This window comes from Capra hircus, chromosome 23 (assembly GCF_001704415.2).
Source record: "Capra hircus breed San Clemente chromosome 23, ASM170441v1, whole genome shotgun sequence".
Classification (NCBI taxonomy): Eukaryota; Metazoa; Chordata; class Mammalia; order Artiodactyla; family Bovidae; genus Capra; species Capra hircus.
The window spans coordinates 34,947,774-34,961,942 of record NC_030830.1 but is presented as its reverse complement, the minus strand read 5'-3'; the positions used below and the strand labels follow the sequence as shown (position 1 = coordinate 34,961,942).

Sequence of the window (14,169 nt, the reverse complement as noted above, 5' to 3'; positions counted from 1 at the left end):
TCAGGGACCTCCCCAGCCCTGGCTGCATGTTAGAACCATCTGGGGAGTTGAAGGAAAACATTCCCATGGAGACCAGTTGAATTCAGATCTCCAGGTGCTTGCGTTTTTCATCTCTCTGGGCGATTCTAATGTACAGCCAAGGTTAAGGGCCATTGATTGACTCAAGAGGCAGAAGGGGTGAGACAGAGAGAGAGCAGGGGGTGCTTCAGGCTTTTCCTGTGTCCATAAAACTGACCTCACTCTGCTCACTCCAGGACCGGTTTCCCAATCATCTAAGAAACTCTGCTCATGGTCCAGGGACCAGAAAGTAGCCGTCACTTCCCTGAACTGCAGTCTGAAATAATCACAACAGTGCTCCCTCCTCCCTCCCTACTCACCCCACGGCCTTTCCACCCGTGCCCTTGGGGGTGGGGCAAAGACACACGCGGAATCAAGAGTCCCATCCCCACTGGCCACCAGGGTCCAGGAGCCCAGACACCCAGGAATCTGCAGCTATTCACAACTTAGTAACTGGCTAATCACTCCAGGGCCCCTCCTCCCCCTCGCCAAGACGTCCTCCTCACCCTAATCTGAACATCCTGGGGGAGGGAGGAACCCAAATGAACCCCCAATGGGAGCCAGTGAGAGGACAGAGGCACATGACTCAGCAGAAACCGGAGAGGCAGTGTGGAATGGAGCAACCCAGCAAGGAATTAGGCCCTCTGTTCTGGCCAAGGGTGGGGCAGGCTTGATTTCATTTTTGAAACCAAGAAGGACCTTATCTACATTCATTCAGATCATACAGCCAGTACCTGAGGCAGCCTCCTAAACACACACAAAACACATCTCTCGTCTCCCTCTCCCTGCCAGGACTGCAAACTCATCGCCTGGATATTAACACGCCTCATCCCTGCCTCCTCTCTCCTCCAACACTGCATGTCCTACTTCCATTCTTCCTTTTTTTTCCTTTCCTTTAAACTCCCTGGAGGGAAAAAAATATTAGCACCAGTCAAAGGAGATTGGAATCCAGGAGGAATTACCGGGCAGATTAGACAGTGAAGCCTCTCGCCCAGGAGAGGCTAGGACATGTCACAAGCAGAACACCTTTGGCTGCACAGACTCCCTGGGCCTCGCCTGGGGTGGGAAGTCTTCCTGCCTGACTCAGCGTTCCCGAGTCATAGCAGGTGTCGAATCACCTGTGTCAATGGACAGATAGGCAGGTCCCCAATCCAGAGAGAAAGGCAGTGTGTGTGAAACCCAGTTACACTAGGGTAACCATTCATTTCTAGGCTGGTCTCTACTGTCAAAATGCTTTAGCCCCACAGAGGGCCAAGAGGGAAAGGGCCAATATATACATACAGCTAATTCACTCTGTTGTACAACATTGTAAAGTAACAATGCGTGTGTTAGTTGCTCGGTCGTGTCTGACTCTTTGTGACCCCGTGGACTGTAGCCTGCTCCTCTGTCTGCGGGATTCTCCAGGCAAGAATACTGGAGTGGGTTGCCATGCCCTTCTCCAAAGTTAAAAAAAAAAAAAAGGTTTAGCCTCTAACAGTGACTCTCAACTCTTTTTACACATGAAAATAACCTGAAGAACTTCTTAGCAGTACTGATGTCAAAGCCCCAGACCAAAGATTCTGTCTCAGCTGCTCTGAGTTGGGGCCCTGGCTTTGTGTGTAGCGTTCCTATTCTTGTCTGCAGCCCAGGTTGAGAACCCTTGGCTCAGCCACACCAGAATTCGGTGCCATGTTAATCCGGGTGATTGCAGTTCTGAGCATTGGCTTTGGAGGCAGGTAAACCTGAACGACAGGCCCAGTTGCCTACTACCCTTTCAGCTTTAGCTTTCTTGTCCATAAAGTATGGACAACAATGCTACCTAAGTCAACCAGAGGAGCTCCTGGCACACAGTAGGGGTTCAGGAAGAGACTGCTCCCATTCACTTAATCTAACTCCTACTCAGAAATATCCAGTCATCATATATCCATGGAGGGGCACTAGCTGTATACACTATGACTAGTTTTCCCACTCATGTCCGCTTCCCTAGTCTTGCAAAGCCCTACTTAATGGCAGAGGGCCCAAGGCCGGGGCTTCCAGACCTGCCCTCACACCACTCGAAGCAGGACAAGCAGGGTCTGAGCCACCCAGGGACCATGGACACCAGCGTGATTAACTGGGCACAAGGCAGCCAACCATATGCTACTGGTTACATCTCGTCTCCTACCAGTGCAGACTGGGTGAGGTGGGGAAGGGTAGTAGGAAGGAGTCAGTTTAGGAAGGGACCTGCCCTCCAAGTGCCTTCCCTGGTATCCACCAACATCGGGCCTTTGATTTGACTGATAAAGGCCAAGCTCCAAATTGCTCTGGAGTGTAGATACCAGAGGAGATGGGGAACAGAGAGACAGGCCAAACCCAAACAGCACTGGCCCAATTTACACCTCTTTGGGACGAGCTATACCCAGGGATGTTCAAAATTCATCTCTATTAAATGAGGGGACCTGGGCAAAGTGCCCAGCCCCAGGCCTTGACCTCCACTCTCCCTCCAGCCCCACCCTAAGTCTGAGGACGTCACACCTGAAAGGATAGTCATACTTTGGACGTTCAGACAGGCCTCCTGCAAAGTCGGCTTTCCTCCCGAGGGTGACTGACCCAGGCCTGGCCCGGCCACCCTCCTCATGTACACAGTCCCTCCCTGCAGAAACCTCTCCAACACGTGCTCTTCCCAGCCCTCCGAATAACTAGGTGCCACTGGCACGGAATCACCCTCTCCCCTGAACCGAGGCAGCACTCCCAGGACCTGAGGCCAGCCCTGTGTCACCCCAACAAAGCCTGCCCGGAGCCTGAGATGGAGAAAAAGGGGTGTAGTGCTTGCAACTGTGGGAAGCCCTCTGTCCTGACTGTGCCAACCAGGCTGGCAGGGAGCTCCGTCTCCCCTACCCACCTCCCTGTATACCCACTCACCTCCCCGGTCCACCTGGAGAACCTCCTCAAGCTGCCAGTGGACCCAGCCCAAGGCCCCCTTCCACCAGCCTCGCAGCCAGCTCCCTCCCCACACCTCACATCACTCTCCCGCCCACACCCTGACAAACGGACAACACCTCCTGACTTCCCCTTGTCTCTCCCAGCACCTCCCATCCCAAACCAGACCTCCAGGGCAATCCAGGGCATGGTGGTGTGGGGAAAAGGGGCCCTGCTGAAAGGCAAGGGAGGACAGGGATTCCAGGAGCCCCCACCCTAGCTCCCGCCAACTGGCAAGCTCAGCGGAGAACACAGCTGTCTCCAAGACTCGCTCACCTCTCAGAGTCTCCAAAGGACATTCTATGTCCTCCCTCAACTGCGTACAGATGGGCTGGCCACCCCCTGGTCTTAAAGACATGAAAAGAGGGGAAACCACAGGCCCAGGAGCCGGGTCACCCTGGGGGCACAGCAAGTGTGAAAGCTTGGGGCGTCCTGCCCAGCGCTCTGTCGCGTGCTACCTCACCAGGTCTGTTTCAAACGGCCCCAAATATCTGCTGACGCCACTGCCCGCAGAACACTGGGTAAGCACCGTACCTGGAAACACAGGGGAGCAACCTGTCTGCGGAGGATAACACTGCTGAGAGACGTCCAGGGTGGGAGGGGGCTTATGGGACACAGCATGTGACAATGGTGGCAAGGATAATTATTAAGACAAACATGAAATACACATGCACAGCATGTACATGGGCCAGACTATGCAAGTGTGTACATATATATATATATATATCACATTAACTCCTTTAATCTCTATAACCACCCTAAGGAGTAGACACTGTTCTTCCCATTTCACAGAGGAGAAGACTGAGGCACTGAGCGGTGAAGAGACTTGCTGACGTTCACACACCTCGTAAGTGGCAGGGCTGGGATTCAAACTGAGGCATTCTGCTCAAGTCCACCTCCCTACCTGCTACTGATACCTCCGCCCTCACAGTGTAAAGGAAAGGGCAGGAACAGCCCCCACCCCCCACATCCTCCCTGAAGAAAAGAAGCCGGAGCACAGGTGCGAGAGTTTGCGCTCCTGATCACTCACTTTATAGCTCAGGGGGGTCCAGGGGAGTTCACTTCCATGGGCTCCCTCACCTGAAGATACAAACTCTACTCACCTCAGGTGGTTTACTGTGAGGCCTCAGTGAGACCATAAATGAAGCCACTTAGCACAGGCCGAAAAGTACAAAGTAAGTTAGGGGCTCGGGGTGTGGAGGAGAAACTTCCCCTCTTCCTAAATTCTTTAAAGACCTCTCAGCCATCTTGGTTTTCCCATTTTTCCCTCCGTAACTCTCGGAGTTCAAGAATTTGGACACACTTCTTCACCTCCCAGCAATGCGAATTGCTTATCTAAGGATCCTGATGGTGAGTAGGGAGGTCAGAATTGGGGAAAAGCAATTTAGCCTGAGACCCTCCTCCTGACTGAGCAACAGCAGGTGCTCAATCTGCTGACCTGCTGAGCCCCGGAACCTGAAGTCCTGTGCCAGGTAGTGGGAAAGGAATGACCAAACGGACCCAGAAAAAAGGTTTCACCAAATAAAAACAGATGCTTCTCCCAAAATGATACCCTGACAAGATGGGCAAAACAAACTGAAAACTTGTCATGCCAAAAATCCCTCTGAGAGATGCTGTTAAGGACTGGGGGGTGGGGATAGGGGGGTGGCTATCCTAACCCTAAAGAGACAGCAGATTCCCAAACCTGCAAAAGCCCAGGTTCTGGGCTCCACTCTGCTCCAGAATCAGGCTGAACCCTCCTAAGGGAAATGAAGATGAAACACAAACAGCCAGTGAAGGACAGGTCACACAGCCAGGTGACTACAAAGTGACATTTTTAGTCAGTGCTACATTATGAAGTAGGTGTCACAAAAACACCTGATCACACAGATAACCTCCCTGGGGGGTACAGTGAGGAAACTGTTTAAGGAAGAAGCTGTTTAAGGGGGTGAGGCAGGGCTGAGACGGGTGCTAATAACATCGCACTGGTCCCTGCCCGCCTGCTCCCCCATCTCTGGAAGTCACTCAGACCTGGAAGGAGGTTGCCTGGCCAGGTGGGCAGGGAAGCTTTCGAGTCAGACCCCAGGGAGCACCCCCACCCCGCCACCCCCAGCTGGGATTCCAGGTGGGACTGGGCGGTCGATCTAGAGAACATCTTTCCACACCTCCCTCTCCCTGCGCGCCTAATTAAGTGCCGAGGGGGGTCCCTCCCAGGAGCGGACACCACTTTCAGAAGCAGCTGCCGCGGAGGGGCCGGGGTGCTTCTGGGCAGCTAGTGGCCTGACCTCTGCCTCCCCCAGGAAAAGTGTGGATGCGGACGGGCTCACCTCCACGACAGGCTCCCCAGGGCATGGCTGCGTCACCGGAGCCCCGGAGCTGCAGCTTCGGACACCGGCTCTCAGGACCCGCCGCACCACCCGGGACACTGGCTGGGCCGCCATTGAAGCCTGCCGGTGGTGTAAGATCCCACAGGGTAGCCGATTCGGGAGAACGCTAGCCCGGGACTCGCCGCCCCCGGGTCCTCGAGGCAGGGGCGGGGCGGGGGCGGGGCCCGAGCAGCCAATCGGGGTGGGCGCCGTGCCGCGCGGCTTTCTGGGAGTTGTAGTCCACTCCCGCTGCTCCTTTTCCCTGGCTGGTTGTGTTCTATCTAGGGAGGGCTTGGAAAACGCCAGGTTCAAACTCAGCAAAAGATCCTGAGTCTTTTCCTACTGGCAGCTCTGGACTTTGTGCTAGTCGCATACCACGACCTAAGTGCTTTAGGGCCAAGTGAATGAAATTTGAGGAGGTGCCAAAAAAGTAGATTTTCAAGATAATGTTTTAATGCAATATCTCAAAAAGTCAGAATGCAAAAAAAAAAAAAAAAAACCCATAATGAACAAAATAACAACATTTTACATAAAAAGATCTGAGGGAAAAAGATAAGAATGAGTAATAGCTGTAGGCTTTTCCCTCACCATCTTTCTAGCTTTATCAGCCATTTCTCCCCAAAGTATGTCCTGCATTCCCTGACACAGGATTATTGGCCATTTCCTCAACTGAGCTTTCCTACCTATGCACCTCTGCCCATCTCTGCTGATTTAAAGGTCATCCATGCTCAGACACAAGAAATTCCATTTCACTAATCTCAACAGTGCCCTAAGCCCTAAACACATACTCAACCAAATGTTCTCTCTTTTCCTGAAACTTTTAGGCTTTTATTTCTTTCTTTGTCATAAATCCTTTAACCTATTATGGTATGTACTATAATTTTATATATATTTGTAATGCTCCTATACCCAGTGACTGCAGTCTTCTAGAAAGAGGGGATCATTTTTGTATCACCTACAGTGTTCAGCACAGTACATTTCCCATAGAGTTTATTGAATAGTTCTTAATCAATTTAAAAAAGGCAATATCTGAGCCTGCACATTATGACTTCTCTAAGTCCTTTCATGGAGTCTAGGCCCTGGTTGTAGGATGGTCAGCTCCCTCCTTCAGGGTACATTTCTCCAACTGTTAGTGCCCCAAAGGACACTAACAATCTTGCTGTCTGTGTTTAAAAACGTATGTAGCAAGAAGTCATAGAATAAGTGGATATCATCTTTGGAATGCTCCCTACACACCAAACACCATGCTAAGTATCACTTAATACTTACAATAGTCTTACAGTTAATAGAATGTCAGCTTTGCAACTTAGGAAACAGACGCTTGGAGAGGATAGGTAATTTTTTCCAGAGTCACATGGTTGATAGCTGGCAAAACTGGGATTTAAACCCAAGACAATACGATTCCTAAAGTCAAGATTCAGTATATATCAGGAATTGGTGAGAAGGGTCCCTTTCTCTCTCTCAGAAACAAAGAGCATAGTCTTTGAAACTTTCCATGGAATGCACCCTCAGTAATGAATCTATGTACTGCTGCTGCTGCTGCTGCTGCTAAGTCGCTTTAGTTGTGTCCGACTGTGCGACCCCATAGACAGCAGCTCACCAGGCTCCTCCGTACCTGGGATTCTCCAGGCAAGAATACTAGAATGGGTTGCCATTTCCTTCTCCAATGCATGCATGCATGCTAAGTCATTTCAGTTGTGTCTGACTGTGTGACCCCATAGACAGCAGCCCACCAGGCTCCTCTGTCCACGGAATTCTCTAGGCAAGAATACTGGAGTGGGTTGCCATTTCCTTCTCCAATGCATGAAGGTGAAAAGTGAAAGTGAAGTCGTTCAGTCGTGTCTGACTCTTAAAGGCCCCATGGACTGCAGCCCACCAGGCTCCTCTGTCCATGGGATTTTCCAGGCAAGAGTACTGGAGTGGGGTGCCATTGCCTTCTCCAATCTATGTACTAAGAATCCTTATACTCAAATAGGCCTATCTGTTATATCTCTATGGAACTTCAAGAACCAAACACTAAAAAACATCATAGGAAACTCACCTTTAGTTTGAAACTAAAATCACCCTAGCTTTTCTGAAAGCCTCACTGCATTTGTACAAATCCATTATTGTCAGTTATCTTTTCCTCTCTACCCAGGAACTGTATGTTTATTTCCTAATACACACTTGATAGTATGTTTCAGTCAAAGTTCAGACAATATATGCAGGGGTTGAAGGTATGTTTGGGTACATTTGAAACAGTGGGACAGGCCTGATGGAAATCTATTTGAAAAGGGCCTGAGAACCCATGGAGGACTGTTCAAGCTCTGTCTCCACAGCTAAGTTTGATGCCTGTCTTCCCTCTTCTCAACTCCTCCCCGCCCCCGCCGCCCGCCAAAAAGGACCCAGGACAAAACTTTTGAAAGCAACCAAGATGTCCTTCAGTGGGTAAATGGGTTAATAAGCTGTGGTACACCTAGACAATGCAATATTATTTCAGTGCTAAAAAGAAATGAGCTAATGATCCATGAAAAGATATGGAGGAACCTTAACTGCATGCTACTAAGTGAAAGAAAACAATCTGAAAAGGCTACATATGACTGTATGTTTCCAACTATAGAACATTCTGGAAAAGACAGAACCATGAAGAGAGTAAAAAGATCAGTAGTGGCCAGGGTTTAGTGGGGAAGGGTCAATAGTTGGAGCACAGAGGATTTTTAGGACCGTGAAAGTATTCCCTATAATACTGCAATGATGGTACAGATTGTTATTCGTCTGTCCAAAAGCACGGGATGTATCAATACAACACTAAGAATTAACCAAATTGTGAATGTTGAACTTTGGCTAGTTGTGTTGTGTCAGCATAGGTTTGTCAGTTGTAACATGCACCGCCCGGGTGGGGGATGTTGACAGTGGACAAGCCTGTGCATGTGTGGAGGCAGTGGGTATGTGGAAAATCTCTGTACCTTTTTCTTCATATTTCTGTGAACCTAAAACTTCTCTAATAAACAAAGTCTTTATTCAACAAAGACCCGCAGTTGGTTTTCTGGCTGTATGCCCGTTGCCTCTGTCTCTCTCATAATAGAAGCCTCAAGTATGCAGCCCTCTACACTCATTCAAATCCCTCTTCGCTCCATCAGTAGCTGTGGACTCTGCAAATTTAGGCATTTTAATTAAGCGATGAAATTTTTTGAAGTTTTGAAAAATATTTCAGCAATTCATTTAATGTCTATGTTGTCTGGACCTTATTCACGCGGCTCTCCATTCGCCTCTCCAGATTCTCCGTGACCTTCCCCACCCTGCTCTGAGGACTAGAATGTTGGTGTCTACCAGCTGTTTGTTTGATGGCATCCCCCAGGCACCCTTGTCTCTGGTTTCCTGCCTAGCAGGAGGCAGAAGCAGGAGACTGGAGATGAGAAAGAGAGCGAACTCAGAGTGTTTACTCCTCCTGCCTGTTTTGCGGTGGTCTGGCATTGACTGTCCTTTTCTACAACTATAATTAAATGGCCCTTCCATCATGAGTCCAGTAACACCAGGTCCGACAACACTGTTTCTAGCCATTGTCCCTTCAAGCTGGGGTGGGGCTGGCTTACCTCTGTTGGTGGTCACAGATGCCTCAACATCCCTGTTAGCCACTTGAACTCTGCCCACACCTCAAAAATGATCCCTTTGGAAAGCCCACCTACATGTACTGTCGGTTTCTTGCTGGTTCCAAGACTGATACAGGATTCAAGGATTTTTCCCTCCCACAGTAGCCTAGATTCACCCTTGTTGATAGAGGTAATTACAGGACAGCAACAGCTTATCTACGTGCCTCCTGCAGTATAAGCTCCTTGAGGGCTGCTGCCAAATTTAAGTAATGTGTAATCACAACACCTGGCATGGTGTTTAATGCACAGTAATCTCCCGATAAACGTGCATTAAATAGTACACTCTATGCCTTGACTTGCCTTTCCAGTGAGGTGGCTGTATTAGTCAGGATGGACTAGATTCTGCTGTTATAACAACCAATCCCAACATCTCAATGGCTACATGTCCGGTATGGGTTAGCTGAAAATTGTTTCCCATCAGTGTTGTGCTGACTCTGAGCCCCAGGTTGGTGGGGAAGCTGATATCAACACAGAATGTGTGGAGAGAGAAGCAGTGTGTAGAGGAGCAAACCAGCTCTTAGAGCCTCTTCCTGGAAAGGTCACACACCATTCCGCTTCTAGGAAGTCATGTGGCTACATAGAATTTCAAAGGGAAGAGGAGCTTAGCTTCCTGGCAGAGAGGGGAAGCAGATATTGGTGAACAGTAAGAATGTTACCAAGGGAACAAACTTCCCCTTGTGTTTTAATACAGTATCATGCAAGCTGTTCTGTTCCCCTGGACAGCTCTTGCCTTTGTTCATCCCTGGGTATTGCATTATATACTGAAGCCAACGATGGAAGTTTTGTGTCTCTGCACATGGCACCATCCCAGTGCTATGAAGTGCTGACTTCACCATTCAGTAGTCTGTGAGCAAAATTAGCGGGGAGAGTTTGTAGTATGTCTTGAACTCAGTGCTTCTTACAGTGTGGGTTTCCAAGGTCAAACACTAATACTTGTGCATATTAACAGTTGTATTAATACAAATACTAATACTCAATGCTTCCTAATACTGCTAAGATACTATCTGCCTTGTCCATTCTCATGCTCCTATGGCTCTATAGACGGATTTTAAACAGGTTATGCAATAGTGGTTTCAAAACAGATTGAATGCAAAAGCAGATATGAAAATCCAGCTTTTTCTATAAAGCTCAACAAAGATATCTGCAAAAATGGAACACAATGCCACCTTTCTTCCTAAGTTTTGGAAAATACAGATATTTTAATAAGAATGCTTATAATAGGTATTTTCATATTTTTAAATGAGTTAAATATTTTTAAATTTCTGTCTTACTTTCTAATATGATAAATATAAACAAATTGGCATACTAAATATATATTAAATAAACATAACACACAGAAGAAAAACTTCTATGGGTCTTTTGTACTTTTAAAGAGTAGAATGGTTTCTTGACAAAAAGGTTGAGAATTTCTGCCTTAATATATGCCTTTTCATCTTCTGCAGACCCAGAGGCAGCCTAATAGTGCTTTATAATTACTCTCTGATCACATCATATTCCCTAAACCATAAAAAAACAAAACAAAACAAAACAAAAAAAACCCCTCAGACCAAGTCCCTATCTCCCTGGGCTCCTGGTGGGCTATCTGTTTTATGAAGAGGATAGTGGTGGGATGATGGTTTCAGGGAATCCTCCCTAGGAAACCGGGTTCAATGAAGGAACCCCACATTGGAAACCAACCCCACACTTCAGTGTAACCTCTGTCATTTAGTCACTTTCTATTCATTTGATTCAGGTTCCTAATCAGTTAGGAATCATAAACAGGTCTTCAGTTTCCCTAGGATTAAATCATAATGCAAAGCAAATGCTCTATTGCTTTTATAATTTGTTTAGGAGCAAAGAGTGCCTTACTAGTGCCACCAAAACCATCTTTGCCCCACATGAAAGAGATTAGATTGATTTCATTGGGTTCCTTAAGCCTCCAGGGGTCTGTGAGTCCACACCATAAACACCTCGAATCAAATTAGCTTAACTGCTTTCCAAGGATAGGTAGCCAATAGCAATCATGCGAAATGAGGTAGGTATGATAATAAATTGGGAAAGTTGAGAAGGGATTGCCAGGAAGGCTAGGTCCCAGCGGCAAACCAACTACCAGGGAGCCCTGAGGCCCTCGGCATGCGGGAGAAGGTGTGGAAGGGTGCTGAGAACCTTGTGAGACCTTCCCACCCCTGCTAGGAAATTACTCTGAACTCTTTCTCCTAATCTCTTCCTGACTATAGGGTGGTTTAAGATTGGCCCACATTTTTTTAATATTTATTTATTTATTTTTGGTTGTGCTGGGTCTTTGTCGATACACCTGAGCTTTCTCTAGATGCAGAGAGTGGAGGCTACTCTCTAGCTGCAGTGCACGGGCTTCTTGTTGCAGTGGCTTCTCATTACAGAGCATGGTTTCTAGGGCACACAGGCTCAGTAGTTGTGGTACATGGGCTAGTTGCCCCCACGGCACATGGAATCTTCCCAGACCAGGGGTCAAACATGTGTCCCCTTGCACTGGTGGGTGGATTCTTAACCACTGGACCACCAGGGAAGTCGGGTGGAGCCAGGCATTCCCTGGCTGTTCAGTGGTTATTTAGGACATTGTGGTTTCACTTGCCAGGGACTCAGGTTCAATCCCTGGTCGAGGAACTAAGATCCTGCTTGACATGCAGCAAGGCCAAAAAAAACTGAGAGGGTGGGATGTATGGAGAGAGTAATGTGGAAACTTACATTACCATATGCAAAATAGATAGCCAATGGGAATTTGCTGTGTGACTCGGGAAAATCTATAACAACCTAGAGGGGTGGGGTGGGGAGGAAGCTGGGAGGGAAGGTCAAGAGAGAGGCGACTATGTATACCTATGGCTGATTCATGTTGATGTTTGGCTTAAACCAACACAATTCTGTAAAGCAACTATCCTTCAATTTAAAAAATGAATTAAAATAAAAACACTAGTTTTTTGCTTTTGTTTAAGGTAGAGCCTTGTTTCCCTGCCCTTAAATGTGGGCTGGATTTAGGAAGAGTAGCAATTGGAACGTGGCAAAGGTGATGGTGTTAGGATTCTGAGGGTAGTTTGTGGAAGGCAAGCAGCTTCCTCCTTGCTCTCTTATCACTCACTTTCTGGGAGAATCCATGTACCACGTTGTGAGCAGTACTTCGGAGAGGCCCACAGACCGGGAAGGGACACCTCCTGCTGATAGCCAGTGAGGAACTGAGGCTTCCAGCCAACCCGCCTTGTGAGTGAGCAATCTTGAACTCAGACCCTTCACCCCCAGTTGAACCTTCCAACGACTGCAGCTTTTGTGGGTATCTTACTGCAATCTCTTGGAATATCCGAGCCAGAATCACACTGCTGGCCACTGCAAGAGTCCTGATCCTCAGAAACTGTGTGAGAAAATGTTTGTTTCAAGCCACTACATTTGGGGTGACTTGTTACACAGCCGTGGATAACTAACACAGTATGCAAATTCCTTCTGTGTGTTATTATTTCTTTAAATATATTGCCTGGCCCAATTACAGGAAAGGGGTGCCCTTTGACAGCACATCCTTGCTAAGATGGCAGAGTAGACGGACACGCACTCATCTTCTGTGAGAACTCCAAAATTGCAACTAACCGCTGAATAACCATCAACAGGAGAATGTTGCATCCCACCAAAAAATGTATCCCACATCCAAGGGCAAAGGAGAAGCCCCAGCAAGATGGTAGGAGGGGCAAAATCGCATTTAGAATCAAACCCCATACCTGCCAGAGATGCTCAGAGGGCTCAAACAAAACGTCACGTGCACCAGGACCCAGGGATCCCACAAGAGACTGAGCCAGACCTACCTTTGAGTTTTTGAGTGTCTCCTGTGGAGGCACAGGTCAGCAAGGGTCTGCCGTGGGGACTGGGGCTCTGACTGCCGCAGACCTGGGAGGTGTGGCTTGTGAGCCCCACCATAGAGCCACCCAGCAGACAATCTGGAGAACAATTACATCAAAGAAGTTCTCGCACTGTTCTGAAAGTTCTAGGGTGCACAACAGATTTCCCAACCTGGGGATCCAGCAAAGGGACTGAGAACCCCCAGGGAATTTGCCTTTGAAGGCCAGTGGGACTGGATTACAGAACTTCCACAGGAAACAGACTCCTGGATGGCACAAAACCCTGTGTGCACCAGGACCCAGGAAAAAGGAGCAGTGACCCCACAAGAGACTGAGCCCGACTTGCCCGTGAGTGTCCAGGAATCTCAGGCAGAGACATGGGTGAACAGTGGCCTGCTGTAGGGTCAAGGGCATCAGTACAGCAGTCCTGGCATAGTCCTTTTAAAGGAGGCTGCATATTACTGCCATTACCCCTACCATAGTTTGGCCTCAGGTCAAACTACTGGGAGGGAACACAGACCCACCCATCAACAGAAAATTGGATTAAAGATTTACCAAGCATGTCCTTGCTCATCAGAGCAAGACCAAGATTCCCTCACAGCCAGTCCCTCCCATCAGAAAGCTTCCACAAGCCTCTTATCTTTATCCATCAGAGGGCAGACAGAATGGAAACCACAATTACAGAAAACTAACCAAACTGATCACATGGATCACAGCCTTGTCTAACTCAATGAAATTATTAGACATGCTGTGTAGGGCCACCCAAGACAGATGGGTCATGGTAGAGAGTTCTGACAAATGTGGTCCACTGGAGAAGGGAATGGCAAACCACCTCACAATTCTTGCCTTGAGAACCCCATGAACAGTTATGAAAAGGCAAAAAGATAGGACACTGAAAGATGAACTTCCCAGGTTAGTAGGTGCCCAATATGGTACTGGAGAAGAGTGAAGAAATAGCTCCAGTAAGAATGAAGAGGCTGAGCCAAAGCAAAAACAACATGCAGTTGTGGATGTGTTTGGTGATGGAAATAAAGTCTGATGCTTTAAAGAACAATATTGCATAGGAACCTGGAATGTTAAGTCCAAGAATCAAAGTAAATTGGAAGTGGTCGAACAGGAAATGGCAAGAATGAACATCAACATTTTAGGAATCAGTGAACTAAAATGGGATTGATGAATTTAATTCAGATGACCATTATATCTACTACTAAGGGCAAGAATCCCTTAGAAGAAATGTAGTAGCCCTCATACTCAATAAAAATGTCTGAAATGCAGTATTTGGGTGCAATCTCAGAAACAACAGAATGATCTCTGTTTCCAAGGCAAACCATTCAATACCACAGTAATCCAAGTCTATGTCCCAACCAC

The 14,169-nt window shown here is 47.8% G+C and overlaps 1 protein-coding gene across 4 annotated transcripts in view; it reads right to left on the bottom strand.

The window, feature by feature from the left end:
- Window positions 1-5,509, bottom strand: part of MOCS1 (molybdenum cofactor synthesis 1) — a 33,983-nt gene extending 28,474 nt beyond the window's left edge. For all 4 annotated transcript variants that reach the window (XM_018038896.1, XM_018038895.1, XM_018038893.1 and 1 more), the window contains exon 1: window positions 5,301-5,509. In XM_018038896.1, the coding sequence (XP_017894385.1) occupies window positions 5,301-5,414 (114 nt within the window). In that variant the 5' untranslated portion in view covers window positions 5,415-5,509. The remainder of the gene's footprint in view (window positions 1-5,300) is intronic.